At 31.7% G+C, this 21826-nt stretch overlaps 1 protein-coding gene across 3 annotated transcripts; it reads right to left on the bottom strand.

Moving 5' to 3' along the window:
• Nucleotides 1-292: 292 nt before the first annotated feature.
• Nucleotides 293-4470, bottom strand: LOC108487540 (signal recognition particle 9 kDa protein-like). 3 transcript variants are annotated; one of them, XM_053024807.1, is made up of 5 exons: nucleotides 4024-4470; nucleotides 2830-3270; nucleotides 697-810; nucleotides 480-600; nucleotides 293-322 (listed from the first exon to the last, which is right to left on the bottom strand). In XM_053024807.1, coding segments are annotated over exons 2-5 (300 nt in total). In that variant the 5' UTR covers nucleotides 2893-3270; nucleotides 4024-4470; the 3' UTR covers nucleotides 293-320. The 3 variants fall into 3 exon arrangements, with proteins under 3 accessions (XP_052880767.1, XP_052880766.1, XP_017647399.1); XM_053024806.1 differs by lacking the exons at nucleotides 293-322; nucleotides 480-600; nucleotides 697-810 and adding an exon at nucleotides 3534-3627 and having other exon boundaries at nucleotides 3021-3270; XM_017791910.2 differs by lacking the exons at nucleotides 293-322; nucleotides 480-600; nucleotides 697-810 and adding an exon at nucleotides 3386-3479 and having other exon boundaries at nucleotides 3021-3270; nucleotides 4024-4469.
• Nucleotides 4471-21826: the final 17356 nt, after the last annotated feature.

The raw sequence follows: 21826 nt of genomic DNA, 5'->3' as shown, positions 1-21826 counted from the left end.
TCACGAATGTTAACATCAGACATGAGTTTAAAACTTTGCCTTAATTCAAAAGGATGTTCAAAACCGAATCCACAATAGATCGAAGCGACTCGGTTTATTGAGAAAGTTTCAATCTCGAACTGTGTATTCCAACATACCCCTACACCACATAAAAAAGAACATTGCTTTACACTAAAATTAGCAGATTATATTAGAACATTGTTTACCTTAAAAATATGTATAAATTAAAATCAACTAAGGCTAAAATACGAGGAAGTGCTTCACACATTGCGATAAGTATAAAGCATCGATGCCATATCCTTCCCATCCGGATAAGTGTGTTCTGCCATGCCATCAAATACAAGATCAGAGACTAAAACAAAACACTACAAAGTTTATCAAAATTTTGCAATTAACTTTAGACTCTAACTAGCTTGGGCAAAAAATAAGTATTTATGTATATAAGCAAAAAGGATAAAAAATAAATTAAATTGACATACAAGCTGATTGAGAGCTTTTGTGTCCTCTGTAAGGGCAGAAATGATAAGCAGAAGTAATCATGATGTCGTTCATATTTCTGTCCAACTTCATAGTGGGGAACTTGAAGAACTTCTCCATGCTCTGTAGATTATGAAATTAGCCAACTCATCAGAAAGAAAAGAAAAACAAAATATACCCTCAGTCAACAAAATATAGAAAAAGGAGAAATTCAGCAACCTGATTACAAAGTGGTTCTAATTGTAAACTCTCCACTGTGATTCGCCTTTTGACCTTAACTTTGTTAACTCGACCAAGATTTTCAATATTGCAATGTTGCTCAAACATGATAAGCTATAAAATACAAGTATATTTTATTAATATAACTAAATTATAATATTAAAATTAAAATACTAAATAACATTTTAATTTGAAAATGAACTAAATCTATTAAAATTCTGAAAAATAAGAATTATATTATATATAACAATATTTATGTACGCGTAAATAAAAAATACTCAATGCCAAAAGTTCCAACTTCCTAATCTAGATCTCCTGCACGTTCAAATAAAAATATATATGTCAACCAAGAATTTCTGAAGATGCTAAATTCAAAAATAATGCCAATGTAATAAAGGATTATGATATTACTGGATAGCTTTAGCATTGACAATGACTACATTTCTAAAATAGGATGGTTTCTCAATCATTTAGGTTGTTCCTTGACAGCAAGTTTAGAGAGTTAAGAGGAAATAATTGACTGAGGGTGGATGAAAAGATGGCATTAAGCTAACCTTGTTAGTTTTTGAGTGGTAAGAACATAAAGTGGAGGATCAACAATGCTCTTATCAGCATGCCGCAAGAAGAGCAACAAAAATGAGAGGTTTCGGCGAAAAACTTAACCATCTATAACCAAGTTTTAATAATCATCAGTGGTCAACACAAATGAAGCTGGCAAGTCAAAGTTTTGAAGCAGAGGTGAAAGCATGTAATGGTCAATCTATATTTGTCAAAAAAAAAACCCAAAAAGGATTTCAAGCACTAAGTAAGACCATTTTCACCAATAAAAAGAAACGTTTTACCTTAAAAGACTAGCGTTGAATCATGGTATCTGAAAAAACTTAAAGAAATAGAAATGATTGTAAAGAAGCAGTGAATAAGAACATTACATACTATGAATTTATATTCAATGTATAAGTTTTTTGCGAGTAATATGTAAAAATAACAAACAGTCCATTACACATGTGACAATAACACATTAAATCTTAAAAATAACAGAACTTAAAGACTAAAATTTTCAAATTCCAAAAGTATAAAAACTAAAAATGACTAAATTAAAGTAGAGACTAAATTAACAAATATAGTGTCTCGATAATAGAATTTGAAAATCAACTTATTTGATATTAATTTATGATATGATATGACATATCCAATGGAACCATTTTAGCTTAACTCCATATTGCATTTAATATTTAGCACAAAAGTTCAAGTTAAACTACAATGATCTAATTGAATATATACCTCACTTCAAAATATCACATAATATTTTAAACTAATATTTCCATCTCGTAAAATTAGGGTAAACTACAATGGTGGTCAACTAACAATTATCAATTTTATCTTTTATCATCCAATTATGAAAATTTTTAAAATGATCACCCAACTAAAAAATATAATTTTATTAAAATCAAAACCAAATTGCATTAATTTGAAGAAAATGAGGATTAATTTCTTTACAACATGACCAAATTGAAAAAAATATGTAATCATTAAGAGTTAAATAAGCTATTGTACCATTTTAAAACTACCACTAGTTAAGTGTCTATCAATGTAATTTACACATTTCTTTTATTAGTTGGAAAAATTATCAGTTTATTTCATTTTTCTAAGCTAAAAAAGAAAAAGCGCTGCACGGGGACATGTATTACATACTTTAGGGAATTAAGATCTAGTGTAACTTTTTAAGTCACCGAAATTATTATTAAAAAGGTTAATTAAAAATACTACTTTCTTATTTAATTTCTTTGTTAGTTATCTTTCTCAGTATTTAAAAGAAAAACATTCCTCGTATCCAAACATGTAGAAACCAAACTAGTGTTTTCACAGTTAAAAACCAACTACAAACCTCACGAGTTTAGTGGAGGCTGTCACACTTGTGCCTCGATCTCTACACCATCAATCAACCAAAGGAGACCCATCATTATTAAGACATGACGTTTTAAAATAGTTTCTTTCTTTTATCAGCCTAAACTCAAGAGTTTGGCTGAGGAATAAAAAACACCAAAGCTGCCAACAAATTGACTACAGATTCACACTCGAGTACACTCAAATACAGTTATTGGCCCAAATACTGAAAAGAGAAAGAGATTTTACCTCTTTTGCAGATTTATTGGGTGAAGAGGGTTGAACTTTGTAGCATTGCATGATATTCAGCATCCTGGAGAAGTAAAAACACAGATGGTCCACAACCCTTGTAAAAGATTTTTTTTCTTTGGTTAGTGGTGAGTTTAGAGCTTCAATATCCACCCAAAAGGGAGAGAAAATGGTAAAATTGTATCATGATCTACAGAAAGTGAATCTCTTCATTCAATGGAATCTAGAAAACACGATAAATTTTCCATGAAAATTTTGACAATCTCAGCATTTTCAATTCGTAAAAAGTCACGATTTCTCTCTAAAATTCAAAAGGTCCTATAGTATTTGTTTAAGAACCCCATGTGTTAAGCAGAAAATCCAGCTACTGTTTTCTTCCTCTTCCCTTCTTTGCTGGTTGGGCTTCGATCTGTTCTTTCCTTGTAATTTCTGACATGTCCACTGCATCACAATGAAAAATGATAACCAGTTAGAAATTCCACATACAAAGCCAAACATAAATAAATGAAAATGTTGGAAAATATTGTTCATAAATGAACTCCATTGGACCACGGACAAGCTTTGGAATCTTTTCCAATTAAGTTCTTGAAGGTTTTTCGTTCTATGTCAACAAAGTAACATGTATTTCGTCGCTTTTCTTCTTTTTTTGCCTACAAATTCGAGAAAGATCAGTCATTTTTAAACGAAGTAATGAAGAACAATACTATCAGGTCCCCGAGCCATCAAGGTAAAGAATATATTGTTCAGTTTCTCCATCTTCTTGGCCTCCTGTGCTTGATCTGTCTTGAACTTAAGGCACTAATAGCAAATAAAATAGTTTATAATGAGAAACCCCATAGCATTTCCCATGAAAGAAGTAGGGTAACATCAAATCCAGAAGTCATAAATCCAGTACTTTACAATTGATCAAGCTCTTTCCCTCAAACAAACAATAAAAATTACTAAAATTGAATGCCAAAAACACAATAGAATGTGAAATAATGAAAAACCACAGAAAAAGTACATGTACGTTACGAACGAGTCTCATATTTTCACAACAAAAAAGATTATACTGATTTTTAGAAGAGATCCCTCAACTGCTTTGGGTCATTCGTCCAATATAGATGCTATTATAGGTCTATAACTTATAGATTCAAACTTGAGATATTCAAGCAACACGGAAGATAAAGTTTGTAAGTTAAAGAAATCAGATACCATGATTTTGCAGCTAGACAACAGGGAAAAGGGGGAGGTGGCTGTAGGTGCAGGTTTTGGAGTAGACCTAGAAGATGCTGATTTTGCTGCAATGTTGGAGAGCATCGATTGACACTTCTCCTGCTGCTGTTTAAATCTACCTAACTTCTCTTGTAATGCCATCACTCAAGACCTTCTTAACCTTCACAACTCTCAAATCCCAGAGACAAAAAAGAAAGAAAAATCTCAAATCGACCAGATTTCCTAGAACTCCCATTTCTACTACTACCTTTGAAAAAATGAAAAGGAAGAAGAAGTGTGATTGGTGTAGGTGTATTGACTTGTGCTGGAAATGGGAAATTTGGGGGTAAATTTTGAGAGTTATTTGGGGGATTTAGGGCGCGACGGAGATGAGAAGCAGAGGGAGAAATGAGCAGGTAAAAAAAATTTGGGGATTTTGACTTTCCCTTTCTGCGGCGTTTCCACTAAAAACGCCGTTATAGTTCAACTTTTTACGGTGTTTTTTTATAAAAACGCCATTATAGCTCAACTTTTTGTGGCATTTTACCTAAAAACGCCACTATTGTTTAATTTTAAGTTTTTATATTTTTAACATATTTTTTCTATTTTTCTTTCAAAAATTTTGTGCTAAGATTATCATTTTTAACTTTTTTTAAATATTGAATATTAAACTTTTAACTGAAATATGGACTAAAATATTAAATATTAAATATTAAAATTTTAAGTTTTTATTTTTATTTTTATTTTTTATTTTTATTTTTAATTTTTTATTTTTATTTCTAAATTTTAAATTTTTTTGAAGATTTTTATAATTTTAAATTAACATATAAAATACAAAAGGAAAATTTAAGAGAAATAAAATGGAATCGATGAATTAAAAAATACAAAATGACACAAAGAATACAAGCATTATTCTTTTAAGTATGGTCGCATTAGTTGTTTAGATTTTTATATAATGGCATTCGGTTATTACATCAAATTTTATTAATTTTGTTACATAAAAATTCAATGAGTGTGCCATATTCTAGTATGATTATTTTTCTTTACAATTCAAAACATCCATTGTTTGGAATCGAGTTTTAAATAAAATTAATTGTAATTTTATAATTTATATCAATTTGAGTGCAATAATTGTTTGTCTATATAAATTAAATATTAAAAATATTTTTAGTTGAATCATATAAATGGAAAGAAAATTTTATAATTATAGTTATTTTTTATTAAGTTGTTGTTATGGGTTAATCAAGTATATTAATTCAGTTGTGAAATTATTAATTTACCCTCTCGCATACAAATTAAGTTATAAGAATGTATTTTTATATTTATATATATATAATAAAAATTAGAAAACAATTAACTTTATGATTATAACCAAAATAAAAATTAATTTTTATATAAACTTTTAAATTAATTTTATATAAACTTTTAATAAAGATATGAGTTAAATAATATCTTTTAGCATAGGAGTGTTAAATCTTAAAAAGAAAAAGTAATTCTCTTAACATACTTTAACAAATTGTATACTAAACCACTTAATCTGTAAAAGCTAAAAATATGAGATAAGTATTTGTACTTTTCAGAAAATCAAAATTTAGTCATTATATTTCTATTCTTAAGAATTTAATTCCTCTATGTTTCAAATTTCTGAATTTAAGTTTAATCGTTAAAATTACTTTTTATTATTATTACATTCGTTAAGGATTTAGGATGTCGAATTTGGGAATGGGTGATAATACTTTAGGGATTTAGGATGAGGAAGAAGGGGGAAATAGAACTGGGGAAAAACGGGGAAAATGTTAAGTGTATCAGGTGTGGGTAAAAAATAAGACAACTAAACGACGAAGTTTTGAACAAAATAATTTAACATTAGCGGCGTTTATAACCTAGCGCCACTAAAATGCACCAATTAAGCGTTTAGGGTTTTAGGGTTATAGTTTAGTGTTTAGGGCTTGTTAGGGTTTAGGGGTTTACTATTTTAGGGGTTATAGATTAATGTTTTATGTTTTTTTTGGGGTTTAGGATTTTAGGAGTTATATGACTTTTAGTGGCGTTTTACTAAAAGCGCCGCTAATGCTCTGGTTTTTAGCGGCGTTTTACCAAAAATGACGCTAATGCTCTATTTTTTAGCGGCGTTTTACCAAAAGTGCCGCTAATGCTTTGGTTTTTAGCGGCGTTTTACTAAAAGCGCCGCTAATGCTCTGTTTTTAGCGGCGTTTTAATAAAAAAATGCCGCTATTGCTCTGTGTTTTACAATTTTTGCGGCATTTTTTGATAAAACGCCGCTAAAAATGCCGCTAAAGCCGTATTTTCCTATAGTGATCACATCTTTTAAGTAAAACCTGTTGGTCATTTGACACGGATGCTGATGTCGATATTGATAAATAAGAAAGAAAATCGTGGGGATGCCGATGTTGATAAATAAGAAAAAAGATAATCGGATTGGCCCCCATAAAAACTTCTATTGTTAACATCCCAAAACTGTAAACATCACCAATTCTCATCTACTTTCATTATATAATCCAACTCTACACGAAAAAAATATATACTAATTAGCATATGCTATTTGAACTTTTTTTATCATAAAATTAACAATGTACGAGAAATTAACATTTCTAACAGATTAGATAGCATGTACAGGAAAAAAATGTATCAGCTAACACCTGGAGCTATATACCAGTAGCTAGGTGCCTACAAGTGAAGTCCAATTGGAGCAGTTAGGCTTTAAAATCCTAGAAGTGCCGAAGTCAGAGATATAAGCTTCATAGTCCAAATCCAAGACAACATTGTAAAATAAAATAAAAGTAAAATATTATATGTTGAAACCATTTTTAAATCGAGTTTTGGAAAATGGGAATCGACTTTAAAAACAAAAATAGGAGTCGCCACCAATCTTTTTAGATGCGATTGGATCACCTTTAAAACATTTTATTTTAAAATCATTAGTTTTGGTCTACAAAATTAGAAAACGAGTTCGGGAGCTAGTTACGTACGAGGAAGGGTTAGCACCCTCGTAACGCCCAAAAATTGGTACCTAATTGATTATCAAGTGTCTTTAATGTCGAAAATTCAAAAATTTTAAGATGTAATCCTTTTTAAAATATTTTGATTTTGAAAATTGAGATTCACTTGTATCAACATATTGGCACTAGGTTAGCCCCCTTTTTTGAAATCCCTATCTCGAAACGACAAAACGCCACATCCAATAAGTTAGGACACAACGCTTTGAAATTCCAAGACAGTTGCTCATATTTTGAAAACCTTAAAAGATTTAGAAGGGTACTTGACTATTCGAACTCAACGAGAGAAGTTGCGACCCAATAAGTTAGGGCACTACTTTTTCGAAGCTTCCAAACACCAAGCATTGCCTTTTTATTTTTGAAACTTTGAAGTCTCGTTTTTAAAACTGATACATGAAGGAGCACATTGACATAATAAAACATAACATACAAGATAGCATATTATAGTAATAGGTAAATAGAAGCATAATAACAATAACATAAATGTCATACATTAATTGATATATATATAAGAAATATAAAATATGGCAAATTTTAAATAAATAAAATATACATACAAAAACAACATATATTAAAGAAGAATAGATAAAACATATAAACATGTAATTCAACATATATTTAAACATATTAATAAACGAGAAAATGATGCATGATGTATAATTGTATAAAAACAAAACAAGACTGTAACGCCCCAATTTTCGGGAATTCTGTGAATGTTGGCAAAATTTCATGCTTTAATTTTGTCATTTGTGAGTGAAATTATGAAATAGGACCTATGTGAAAATGTTTGAAAATGCTATAGGCTAAATTGAAGTGACCAAATAAATAGGAGTGCAAAATAGGAGGATTTCCATGACAAACCTCCCATTTTACATGAAGTGGCCAGCCATCATGTTGTTGTAGACAAAATGTGCACTTGATATCCATAATTTATGGTACAAATTGATACAAATTGATAATAGGTTAGGTAAATGTTCCATGATAATAGGTTAGGTAAATGTTCCATGATAATGGGTTAGGTAAATGTTTCATGATAATGGGTTAGGTAAATGTTTCATGATAAGAATTTCATGTCTTTTGTATTAAAGAATTAAATGGATGAAATATGAAGTTTTATTAAAAGAAAAAGGGGTGAAAAGAACAAAGTTTTGTCCATCTTTGTTCATCATAGCTGAAAGTTAGAGAAGAGAAAAGAGAGGAGAAAGCTCTTGAGTATTCGGTCATTAGGATGAGGAAAATTGAAGGTAAGTTCTTGGTACCTTGCTTCTATTTTGAGGTTCATGAGTTCATCTTGATTCTACCTTAACTCTTGAAGTATATTTTGATTTTTAGTTGTGTTGTGAGCATTTAGTCACGAATTAAAATGAAGGAAATGGTTGTTGTTTCATGTTCTTTTGATGAAAAATGGAAGATAGGTGAAGTTGAGCCAAACAAATGAGCATGCATGTGCCTTAGATGTTAAAGGGAAAAATCAGCTAACATGTTGTGCTTTAAAATGATGAAATGGAGATTATACTTAAGTAAAATCATAGATATGTGATGATTGATTGGTGATATACATGTTTAAATAACATGCATGCAAGATAGGTGTATGAAAGAGTGATTTGGTAATAAATCTGCTTGGGACAGCAGCAGTAACGTGACTTTGGAAAATCACCATAAATTGTGGGAGATGAATTAGAAGCTGAATAAATTATGTAATTAAAGCTTAATGAGTCTAGTTTCAAATGGAATAAACAAGAACATATTTTGAATTCTGTACAATGAGAAATTTGATTCGTAATGAAGAGTGGTCAGATTAGTCAAAGAGTGAAACATGGGAAACTTTGAGAAAAATCTGGTATTGATTGGCTAAACCAAAAATTCTGAAAATTTTATGGATAGAATATACATGAGTCTATTTTCAAGGAAAATTAACGGAACTTGATTTGGAGTTTTGTAGCTCCAGTTATACATGATTTAGTGACTGTTGCTCAGGAAGACAGCTTGCAGTGAAATTATGATTATGTGGTAAACATTGACAAAAATTTGTTAATGAGTTGCTTATTGTTTTCTTATAAGCTTACTATGATCTGTAGGTGTGGTTGGTCGAATATTGTAAGGGGTTAATACATAGTTTGTATTTGAATAGTTAGATTAACGTGTTAGTAATCCAATTGTAGGCGGCTCGTGTGTCGATTTCGTCAGCATATCGTCGCAAACAAGTGTGTAACTAACACCCTCTTTCTTAGTCTAGATCGGCAAAAGCCGAAAAGCCGAAATGCCGAAAACTGGTATTTTGTAGATTTGCGAGTGTGCCAATGCTAGTGAGGTAAATCGATTAATGTTTTTGGTAAGCTGCAATGTTTGGACTGCAAAGTGCATGATTTCTATGCCCTCGATATTTTTGGGCTTAATGGGCCAAAATTGGAATGATGGGCCAACGGCCCAATTCGTAAGAACCCTCGATGCGTGATTACATTAGTACGTGAAAAGTAGGAATATGCATGAAAAACCCTAAAATAGATAAATTATTGAAATACCTTTAAGAGTGGAAAATTTACGCTTTACCCCTAGTAGATAAATTCTTGAAATACCTCTAGGGTTAAATTGACCTAAATGCATGTTTGATGTTGTTATTCACTTGCATGCCATGTTGTTATTATCGATGCATGGGACCGGGATATTGACGGAGGAAGTACTGAAAGTGGCTTGTCCACGTCTTGGAGGCTTTGCCTCAATTTATCGATAATCGAGCAGCAAGGTCGCAAATCTGTGGAGTGTTGGGGTGGGTTGAGCTATTCCCCACATAGAGTGTATGGCTGGTACGGTGGAGTGTAGTGGTTGGTGGGTTGAGTAGTCTCCCAAATGGGCTTGCATATGTTATTGATGTTGCATGTATTTTGAAATGGGCCTATGGGACATCTTGTTATCTCGAATAAGGGCTAAGGCCCGTTTATTGTAATCTGAAAGGGCTCGCCCAAGACCACTGTTACCCAAATGGGCTTGCATATGTTATTGATGTTGCATGTATTTTGAAATGGGCCTATGGGCCATCTTGTTATCTGAATAAGGGCTAAGGCCCGGTTTATTGTAATCTGAAAAGGGCTCGCCCAATACCATGCTTACTGAATGGGCTTAGGCCCAATGGGCTTGAGTGACTTGGACTTTGAATGGGTTTTCCTTACACACTGAGTTTCCCCAAACTCACCCCTTTTATTTTCATCCACGCAGAAATCCCCAACCATAGTGGGCTTGAGTCGTGAGGGAATTGAGTGGCCACCCGCTCGAAAGTTTGATTTTCTTCCGTGAACTGGACATCCTTTTAATTACGTTTGAGGTTTTGGGCTTTTAAATGTAATAAGGCCGCTTATTTATTTTGATGGTTTTAATATGTATTACTAAGATAGGTAATACTTATTTTAACTGTTGAAATTAGATAGCTTTAGGCGCGTTTTCAAAAACAACAGTTGATTTCAAAATAACACGACAACAAGCAAAGCTTCCGCAATGAAAGTATTTTCCAAAATTAATCACTTTTCCTAAAATGACTTAATCAAATCGGTTTCCTAGAAATATACATGACGTTAAGGTGTGGCAATGGCGGTGTGCATGTCTAGGATTGGATCCAAGGGAGCTTGGTACTTAAGTAGTCCGATAGACTCACCTCCTCTTTTCGGTTTCCTACCGGTGCATGACTTCCATTCACTTTAACCCTTAATGAATTAATCTTTTGAACATCAAGTACGATTTTTTGGACTTAGAATGAATTTTTTTTAACGTTTTTGATGTGGCATGCCGGATCCGGCCATAACTTCTGGGCCGGGTTTGGGGTGCTACAAAGACGAACAAATACAATAATATATAAAAATAATAATAATAATATAGTAACATATGTTATCAAGCAATCAATACTTTTATAAAATCATGAAAATAGCATTTAATACACGGACAATTTATAATATAAAAAATATAAAAAGGTTTAATAAAATAAAGTGAGTAATTTGGATATATGTGTATATAATTAAAATACAATTTAGAAATGGGTGATAATAATATGTTATAGATAAACTTTAATTTTAAGATAAAATATAAAAAATATGATATTACATCAAATAATATAAACATTTAATAATACATAAAAATATAATATTTAATAGTGAATTTTAAAATAGATAATATATAATAGTATATAAAAAATAATAAATGAAATAATTTATAATATATAATATAAAATGTAAGTTTTAAAATAATGTATAATATAAATAAATAAATATATAAGATATATAAGTTAAAATATAATATATAATAATAATCTACAAATTTTGAAAATATAAATAATATAATAAATAATATTTATATAATAAATTAAAAATAAGTTTAAAAGTATATAAAAGGGTGAAATTAAAACGAATTAAAATTTATAGGTTTTTTTAAAAGAATAGAATTCGAGGGCCATTTGGAAAGCACGTTTGAATTAATGGACTCACTGGGCAATTTGCCCTAATCCCCAAAACGGCACTGTTTCCCTAGCTAAGCCTTAGAAGGCCATTTAGGACTAAATTGAAACAAATACAAACTGTTAGGGCCAAATCATAAATAAAATAAAACGTGATTATAAACACAAAAAATGGTGAAAGGACCGATTGGGTAAATTAATCCAATTCTCAAAAACACGCGGATCCTCCCCGGGTAATCGGTTCAATGTGCGGATCCTAGCCTTAATACGACGTCATTTTAAGCTTATTGGATTAAGCTAAAACGGCGTCGTTCTGTTGTGGCTATATAAGCCAAACTATTAATTTTAAATCATTTTGAATCGGTTCTGAGAAAAAAAAGAAAAAAAAACTTTCTGAAAGAGAGTTGGGGAAGGGTATTCGGAGGGTCACCGAACCTCCATCTAGGGTTCTGTACATGCTCACGTGCCCTTGTCTTCTCCACCGCATGTGGTGGTCGGAGGTTTAAAAACCTCGCCTTTCAACGCCGATTAAAGGTATTGCTTTCTCTTTTCATAATTTGCAGTATATATATGTACATATATTTAAAAAATTTCACCTTTGTGTATTCAATCGATTGAGATGCTTGCTCTGTATATGTGTGCGAGAACAAATTCTTTTGTTGAATCTCTAAATTTTTATTGATTCTCTCTGTGTGTATTCTTTTTTCGAACGTAAGTATTTACATCATTTTATTTGGGCTTTTATAGCCACTACTTTGTTACATAAACTGGGAAAGAAATCTTTGATTTCTTTCCATTTCTTTTCCACTGTATCCACCGTATCTTTGATTATGATCTGCTGAAATCCTTTTATTTTAGTTTCCTTTTTCGTTTTTCCGTATCTGCTGTGTTTCCTTTTCTTTTGCAGGTACTTGCGAGAAATCTGGTGGTGACGAGGGCTTGTGTAGATTCGCGCGCTGATTTCAGAGGCAGAGTCACAGCGCTGATGGGGGGTCACTGGAACAACATGAGAGATGAGCAGACGTGTCCGTTGAAATGGCTTCTGGAATCTTCTATTTGCGGCGCGAGGAGAAAGAGCTAGGGTTAAAAACCCTAGCTGGTAATTTTTAAAATTCGGGCCTCTGCTATTTGGGTCTGGTTTAGGTTTGGGCTACGGGTAGGGTGTAACCGGTCTGTTTGGGTGTGTGTATAATGGGTCTGGGCTATTTTGGGTTTGCTGTAACGGGTCTGAGCTATTTTGGGTTTGTTGTAACGGGTCTGAGGTATTTGGGCTTGTGTTTGGGCTCTTGTAAGGACTTTATATGGACTGTTAAACATTTATTCATTTATTTATTTAATTTGGTTTTATTTAAGTCCGGTCAAATTTGGGCTATTACATTATAAATTTAAAAATTAGTTGGCTCATGACTCAAGTTTTGAATATTGATGTTGAGTGGCATTTAATATTTTAAATGGATCTATTTTTTAAATCATTTTTCATATTTAATATTTTTTGTTTAAATCTTCCTAAATATGAAGTTGAACAATCAGCTTTAATAAATAACCCGACCCTTAAATAGACCTATTTGTAAACTTTTAACAAAATAATACAATTAGTTATTTAATTGCAAGATTAAATTTTACATGCTCAGAAATTCTTCTGTAATTTGTATTTAAGAAAAATTGCTATGACGTATTTGCAGGGTTATAATTTAAGTGATTACTACCCTTCACTTCAACCACCAATCTAATAATATACTCGTGAGCAAATTTAAATTATATGAAGATGAAGTTTAGGGGAAGTTATAGTAGTTTTGAACTAAAAAAAAAATTAACAGAAACTTTAATGTCATAAATTATTTTAGTAGTTCAATGCAATCTTTTTGACTTAAAACTCATAAGCTTCGTTAAACAGGAAAACGAATTAAAATAGAAGACAAATTCTATACCCAAACTATCGCGCTTTCTCAATACACCCATGATAAAATATTATCATTTAAGTGATTACTTCTTCTCGATTTTAATCTAATCATTGGTAAAATCCAATAACAAACATTAAATATTATATACGGAACTGAAATGGAGTACAAAGGATAACTTAACAAACATGATAAAATAGGATACAAAATTAAACAGACATTATACATGAAATTGAAACGGAGGTAATTTAAGAAACTTGATAATATCCACAACCGCAACACTTTCTTCTTTTCCAAGCTGTGACATAAGGAAAATACTTGCAATCCTGCTATCCAAATTCAGTGTTTAAGCATCTGATTCTCAACAAAGGCTTTATTATTACAATGCTTCTCGATTTTCAAAACAAAGCTGCGAAATAAGAGATAATTGGAAGAAAAAGAGAAAAAGAGTTGATTTAAAGCAAATAATACAAAGAGAACTATAGGTTGTGAATGGCCATGATGCATATAATACAAAGCATTAGCCAATCCTTTTAACAACATTTAGCCTCTTCTTCCAGTCCAGCTCCTTAGCCTGTTCATTGTTGCTTAGCACCATTCTCAAACTTCCCCTTTCCACGAGCTCATAAACCAAAAAAGAATGCTTTGGATGTGAACAAAAACCATACATCTGCACAATGTTACGGTGCCTTATTTCTAATAAAGCGATAATCTCGCTTTCAAAGGCTTTCAAGGTGTTGATGAGTATGTTGTCTTCAGATCGGTGAAGTTTCTTCACAGCAACCACCTGACCAGTTGCTAATGCAGCTTTATAGACACTTCCATATCCTCCTGAACCAATGCAATAGTCGGAGCTAAAATCTTCAGTGGCTTCAATAATGTTGTCATGGAGTACTCTTCCATTAAATCCCAATACAGTAAAAATATCTCCTTGTTGTTCCTCCCTTGGCTCTGATTCTTTGGTTTGAGTCTTTTTGCAGAAAGTAAAGAAACTTCCAACCAATAAAAATAGCAAAAGTAGACCGCCAAAGAGTGGAAGCATAACTGAAATGATGACTTTGGTCCTTTTTCCATGACCATGGTTGGCCAGAAAAGAAGGAACACAAGCCATTAGTCCAGTGGCATTTCCACATAGGCCTTTATTGTTTCTTAAGGCATCAAACGAAGCCACATGAAAAGCCTTAAAATTTGGAATAGGACCTTCAAATTGATTGAAAGATATGTTCACAAATCTCAAACCACGCAAATTATTAAAAGCTTCCGGGATGGAACCGTTAAGCATATTGTGAGAAAGGTTCAATTCTTCCAAGAACTGTAACTTTCCAAACTGTTGTGAGATACCTCCAATAACTGAGTTCTGACTCAAATCTAGGCTTTGAAGAAGAGTGTAACGCCCCAATTTTCGCGAACTCTGTGAATGTTGGCATAGGTTTAATTATGTTAGTGGGCCTCTAGAAAGCCCAAGCTTAAGATAGAACCCGGCAATTTTAGTTAATTTTTGTTCTATAAGAAAAAGGGAGTGAAATTATGAAATAGGACTTATGTGAAAATGTTTGAAAATGCTATAGGCTAAATTAAAGTGGCCAAATAAATAGGAGTGCAAAATAGGAGGATTTGCATGACAAACCTCCCATTTTACATGAAGTGGCTAGCCATCATGTTGTTGTAGACAATATGAGTACTTGATATCCATAATTTATGGTACAAATTGATACAAATTGATAATGGGTTAGGTAAATGCTTCATGATAATAGGTTAGGTAAATGTTCCATGATAATGGGTTAGGTAAATGTTTCATGATAATGAGTTAGGTAAATGTTTCATGATAAGAATATCATGTCTTTTGTATTAAAGAATTAAATGGATGAAATATGAAGTTTTATTAAAAGAAAAAGGGGTGAAAAGAACAAAGTTTTGTCCATCTTTGTTCATCATAGCTGAAAATTAGAGAAGAGAAAGGAGAGGAGAAAGCTCTTGAGTATTCGGTCATTAGGAGGAGAAAAATTGAAGGTAAGATCTTGGTACCTTGCTTCTATTTTGAGGTTCATGAGTTCTTCTTGATTCTACCTTAACTCTTGAAGTATATTTTGATTTTTAGTTGTGTTGTGAGCATTTAGTCATGAATTAAAATGAAGGAAATGGTTGTTGTTTCATGTTCTTTTGATGAAAAATGGAAGATAGGTGAAGTTGAGCCAAACAAATGAGCATGCATGTGCCTTAGATGTTAAAGGGAAAAATCAGCTAACATGTTGTGCTTTAAAATGATGAAATGGAGATTATACTTAAGTAAAATCATAGATATGTGATGATTGATTGGTGATATACATGTTTAAATAACAAGCATGCAAGATAGGTGTATGAAAGAGTGATTTGGTAATAAATCTGCTTGGGACAGCAGCAGTAACGTGACTTTGGAAAATCACCATAAATTGTGGGAGATGAATTAGAAGCTGAATAAACTATGTAATTAAAGCTTATTGAGTCTAGTTTCTAATGAAATAAACAAGAACATATTTTGAATTCTGTACAATGAGAAATTTGATTCGTAATGAAGAGTGGTCAGATTAGTCAAACAGTGAAACATGGGAAACTTTGAGAAAAATCTGGTATTGATTGGCTAAACCAAAAATTCTGAAAATTTTATGGATAGAAGATATATGAGTCTATTTTCATGAAAATTAACGGAACTTGATTTGGAGTTTCGTAGCTCCAGTTATAAATGATTTAGTGACTGTTGCTCAGGAAGACAGCTTGCAGTGAAATTATGATTATGTGGTAAACATTGACAAAATTTGTTAATGAGTTGCTTATTGATTTCTTATAAACTTACTATGATCTGTAGGTGTGGTTGGCGAATATTGTAAGGGGTTAATACGTAGTTGTATTTGAATAGTTAGATTAACGTGTTAGTAATCCAATTGTAGGCGGTTCGTGTGTGGATCTCGTCAAGATATCGTCGCAAAGCAGTGTGTAACTAACACCTCTTTCTTAGTCTAGATCGGCAAAAGTCGAAAAGCGAAATGCCGAAAATCGGTATTTTGTAGATTTACGAGTGTGCGAATGCTCGTGAGGTAAATCGATTAATGTTTTTGGTAAGCTGCAATGTTTGGACTGCAAAGTGCATGATTTCTGTGCCCTCGATATTTTTGGGCTTAATGGGCCAAAATTGGAATGATGGGCCAATCGCCCAATTCGGTAAGAACCCTCGATGCGTGATTACAATACGTGAAAGGTAGGAATATGCATGAAAAACCCTAAAATAGATAAATTACTGAAATACCTTTAAAAGTGAAAAATTTACGCTTTACCCCGGAGATAAATTACCAAATACCCTAGGGTTAAATTGACCTAAATGCATGTTTGATTGTTGTTATTTATCGCATGCCATGTTCTTATTATCGATGCATGGGACCGGGATATTGACGGAGGAAGTACTGAAAGTGGCTTGTCCACGTCTTGGAGGCTTTGCCTCAATTTATCGATAAGCGAGCAAAGAAGGCAAGAATGTGGAGTGTTAATGGGTGGGTTGAGCTATTCCCCACATGGAGTGTATGGCTGGTACGGGTGGAGTGTAGTGGTTGGTGGGTTGAGTAGTCTCCCCAAATGGGCTTGCATATGTTTTACTGATGTTGCATGTATTTTGAAATGGGCTTATGGGCCATACTGTTATCTGAATAAGGGGCTAAGGTCCAGTTTATTGTAATCTGAAAAGGGCTCTGGCCCAGTACCACTGTTACCTGAATGGGCTTAGGTCCAATGGGCTTGAGCTGACTTGGACTTTGAATGGGTTTTCCTTACACACTGAGTTTCCCCAAACTCACCCCTTTTATTTTCATCCACGCAGGAAATCCCTAACCATAGTGGACTTGGAGCTGTGAGGGAATTCGGAGTGGCCACCCGTTCTGAAAGTTTGATTTTCTTCTGGTGAACTGGACATCCTTTTATTTACGTTTGAAGTTTTGGGTTTTAAATGTAATAAGGCCGCTTAATTATTTTTGATGGTTTTAATATGTATTACTAAGATAGGTATTACTTATTTTAACTGTTGAAATTGGATAGCTTTAGGGCGCGTTTTCAAAAACAACAATTGATTTCAAAATAACACGACAACAAGCAAAGCTTCCGCAATGAAAGTATTTTCCAAAATTAATCACTTTTCCTAAAAATGACTTAATCAAATCGGTTTCCTAGAAATATCCATGACGTTAAGGTGTGGCAATGGCGGTATGCATGTCTAGGATTGGATCCGAAGGGAGCTTGGTACTTAAGCAGTCCGATGGACTCACCACCTCTTTTCCGGTTTCCTACCTGGTGCACAGCTTCCATTCACTTTAACCCTTAACGAATTAATCTTTGAACATCAAGTACGATTTTCTGGACTTAGAATGGAAAAAAAAAATTTAACGTTTTTGATGTGGCATGTCGGATCCGGCCATAACTTCTGGGCCGGGTTTGGGGTGCTACAAAGAGCATTAATGTAGTTTATTGTGTTGGAAAATATGGAAGTGATATATATAATTACATGTTATTATTTACCATCATCATAGGTAGTCCAAATTAAGAGTGATCTAATTTGGTTAAAATTTTATTGGGCTTTAATTATTAAATAAAGTATTTATCAAATATGTGTATATACTTTAGTAATGGAGTTCTAATCAAATTCTAATTAACGATGGGCTAATTAGAATTTGATTAGAACTAATATGTCAATGTTATAAATATTAGGGTTATGGTCCCAAATTATACAGAAGATATCTTTTCTAATATCTCATCATTAGGAAAGAGAGAGCAGATATTCTCTAAATTTCTTGTCTGCTAATTTGGAAAATCAAACCTCCAAGATTCGGAAAAATTTCAAGGAATTCATGAATTCAGGTACGCTTCCGCATCTAGTTTTGTTCTTGATTTATTCTTGATGATTTGACATGATAGATTCTAGTTTATTCAGTTTTGTTTTAGATTTATTTTACAAATTTAACAAGTGGCATCAGAGCGTCGTCATGTCGAATCATTGAGAATTGATTAAATTTCTATTCTTTTTTAAATGATCCATTCATAAAATTTCATGGGTTTAATATTTTAGTTTGGTGTTTTGATCATTACCTATTAAATTTTTTGGATTCAAGATTTTAGGGTTTGGTATAGAAATTGGGCAAGCAATGGTGTTTCGAAATTCCACAATTTAGATGCAGATTAATTATTCGACTTTTTTTCATTGGCCTAGATACTTCTTTGGGCATTGTTGATAGGCCATTGTTGTGCCTAAAAACTCAAGGTGTCTTATAATTAAGACAATTTAACTCACTGATTGAATCATTCCTTCGTTGCCCATGAATTTTACTTTTCTTATTATTGATCATGTTTTATCTTTGCCTTTTAATATTATTGTTGGCTGGTGATGTTGCCTTTTATCTATCTTTTTGTGAATTTTTTTTTTTTTGGTTGATCTGGTTTATGTTATCTGTATTTGTTAATGAGTGTCAGACACGGGAATTTTTAGTGTTTTGGTATATTGTTGGGATAAAATTCTATTAAAATATATATAAATATAGTTATATATATTTAGTGATTACAAAATTTTTAAAAGTATTCATGCATATAAAGGTTTTTTTACGCTAATCCACTTAATTATAAATTCAGGCTTGGATTTATATGTAGATGCAAAGTAAAGTCGGTAATATATTATATACATATATATCCATGAATTTAAGGGAATAATGCATGATTTTATTTTGCATGAATTGAGATTGATTTTAACGATATGGTTATAAACTTTGGTCGAATTAGTTTGATGATTGTTTTGATGCAATTTGGCGTTGGTTATTATATGTGTTTAAAGAATTTTTTTATATAATTATATTTATGGATTAAGTTATGCTTCCACCTATTTTAGGCAATAAAGTATCAGATATGTCTATTGACTTCTATAAATTCATTGTTAATTGGCTATAGGAGAAAATAAACGAGAAAGTTATTCTTGGATTTTGCATAGAATCTATGTGTAGTGTTGTTCTTTATTGATTTGGTTCAAAGGATTTTTATGTACGAATCTATTAAGATTAGAGTTTTACATTGTTTTTTAAGGTTGAAGTCACATTATTTTCCTTTGAGTATTTGATTTTGGCATATTATGATCTCAAAGATTTAGTTAAGTTATGATGATATGTTTTATTATATGGATCGTGAGATATGCCAACTATTATGATTTTAGTTTTTGAGATTTATTGGCTTGAAAATATTTTTCAAGTATTCATGTGAATATCTGTTTAATTATAAATACAACTTTGGATTTACATGGTAAATTCAAGGTAAGTTTTTCTATTTATTTATGAATACATGTATATGCATGAATTGCTTTGGTGTTTTTATCCATGCCAAAATTATGAATACATATGCTTGTTAATTATTTGACTTTGAACCACTATATTATTTCTATTTGGTTTTGATATATATGGTTTTGGAACAAAAAAGAAATAGTCAAAAATTAAGATTTTCAGTTTTTTATTGCATTATTAAGACAACCTTATTTTGGGTTAATTTGGAGTCTATAAAGTAATAAAAAATAGTTTTGACATTTCACTATTGGGTAAATTTTAAATTTGAATATTGGTATTTTTATATATATTTTAAAATAACTTAATTGAAGCAATAAGTCGCCAAAGTGATTTTTTTTTTGCATAAATTATTTTGTTTTAAAATAAAAAAGGTTGTGTGCATGTAACTTCGGCCCAAATGAAGGTTAATAATACATGTGAAACTATGGTAATAAACATGTGACAATTATTCGGTTTTTCATGTAAGCAATAAATTGCCCAAAAGAAGATTTTTGGTTTGACATGTTCTTATTGTCAATATTTAATTATTACATCAATATATCACTTACAAGTTAATATTTTGTCTAAAGATAAAATATTAATGGAGTGTCCGTTGAGATAAGGTTTACCTTTATTCAAATTATTTTGGTTTAAATTAGAAGTCTTATGGTTTATGATTTATTCAACTATTATTATATTTACTTAACATCATTGTATGTTGTTTTGGGATAAATATATACATATATATACTATTATCTTTTAACCCGATTGAAAGACGAAATTAAGAGAAATATTTTGAAACAAATAAATTCATATTTTGGATTTAGGTTTTAATTAAGGATGTCTAATATTTTAAATGGATTAGTTGAAACAAAATGTCGCCAAAGTGACCTCTTTTGTGTAGATTAGTTTATTTAAAATATAAAGATGATTATATGCTTTTGCGATTCATACGTTTATTAATTGACCCAGAGATAAGTTAATATTTGGAAAAATTTCAACGACATCTGTGGTGATAAATATGTGACAATTATAAGGTATTTTATGTGAGCAACAAGTTAGTCCAAAGATTAATTAATTGTTTGACATAATTTATTGTCAATGTTTGATTGCTACAACAAGAGTACCGCTTACTGTTAATATTACTGTTCAAAGACTTGATATTAATGTTGTGTTTGGTATCTTGAGATGGGATTAGCCATTATCCTGAGTTTATTGTTTACTTATGAATATTGATGTGAGCTTATTTTTATTTATTTTTGTTCTATATTCAGCTAATTCATCTTCTACTGCCACAATATCTGCTAATATAAATTTTATACCCATGTTTAATAAGACTAATTTTAAGGAATGGAAAAGACATTTATAATGCTTGGTTGTATGGACATAGACCTTGCACTAAGGGAAGAACAACCCCCACCTCTCACTGCAGAAAGCGCCCCTTATGTTAAAAAGGATTTTGAGGGGTGGGACCATTCAAATCACATGAGCGTAATTATTATGAAGCACAATATTCCAAAAGCCTTCAGGGGCACAGGATCTGAAGAGATTACTCAGGCCAAGGTTTTCTTGATGAAATTGAGAAATGCTTTGCTAAAAACAATAAGGTTAAGATGACACCACTTTTGACTTCTTTGGTGTCTATAAAGCATAATGGTCAAGGAAATTCTGAGTAATCTATGGGCTATGAGTTTTATGATCCCATAATTAGGAATATTTTTGAGACGAGAACTGCAACATTTTTTGAAGATGTTGAGTTTGGAAGGAGAAATAAGGTTAGAGACATTGCTTTTGAGGAGGAATTAGATTACAACTCAGTTCCTACTATCACTTTTGACGATGTTTAGTTTCTCATACGTATCATCGATTAAGAAGTGAATCCAAAATTTTAATAATATAATATTGAACAACTCCCTATTCAAGATGAGGTAATTGTTCCAGAAGAACAAACTCAACAACCTCAAGAATTAATGTCATTAAAAAGGTCCACTAGAGAAATGGTTATAATGGCTTTAGTGGAATATTTTGACATTAAGCTAAATCATATGAATATTAAGCTAATGGTTTTTCAATGATAACATTGATCATACATTTATATGGTGCAATTAGAAAGCTTTGTGCCTAATGATGCAAAGT

Source organism: Gossypium arboreum, unplaced genomic scaffold, assembly GCF_025698485.1.
Source record: "Gossypium arboreum isolate Shixiya-1 unplaced genomic scaffold, ASM2569848v2 Contig00162, whole genome shotgun sequence".
In the NCBI taxonomy this organism is placed as follows: Eukaryota; Viridiplantae; Streptophyta; class Magnoliopsida; order Malvales; family Malvaceae; genus Gossypium; species Gossypium arboreum.
The sequence above is the reverse complement of the archived record's forward strand: the minus strand, read 5'-3'. Positions and strand labels throughout refer to the sequence as shown.

Coding starts and splice junctions, on each gene's coding strand:
- LOC108487540 (XM_053024806.1), bottom strand. CDS start 4,185: ATGGCATTACAAGAGAAGTTAGGTAGATTTAAACAGCAGCAGGAGAAG. Junction 3,628..4,023: donor TGTCTAGCTGCAAAATCATG/GTATCTGATTTC, acceptor ATTTGCTATTAG/TGCCTTAAGTTCAAGACAGA. Junction 3,271..3,533: donor GATGGCTCGGGGACCTGATA/GTATTGTTCTTC, acceptor ATTGTGATGCAG/TGGACATGTCAGAAATTACA.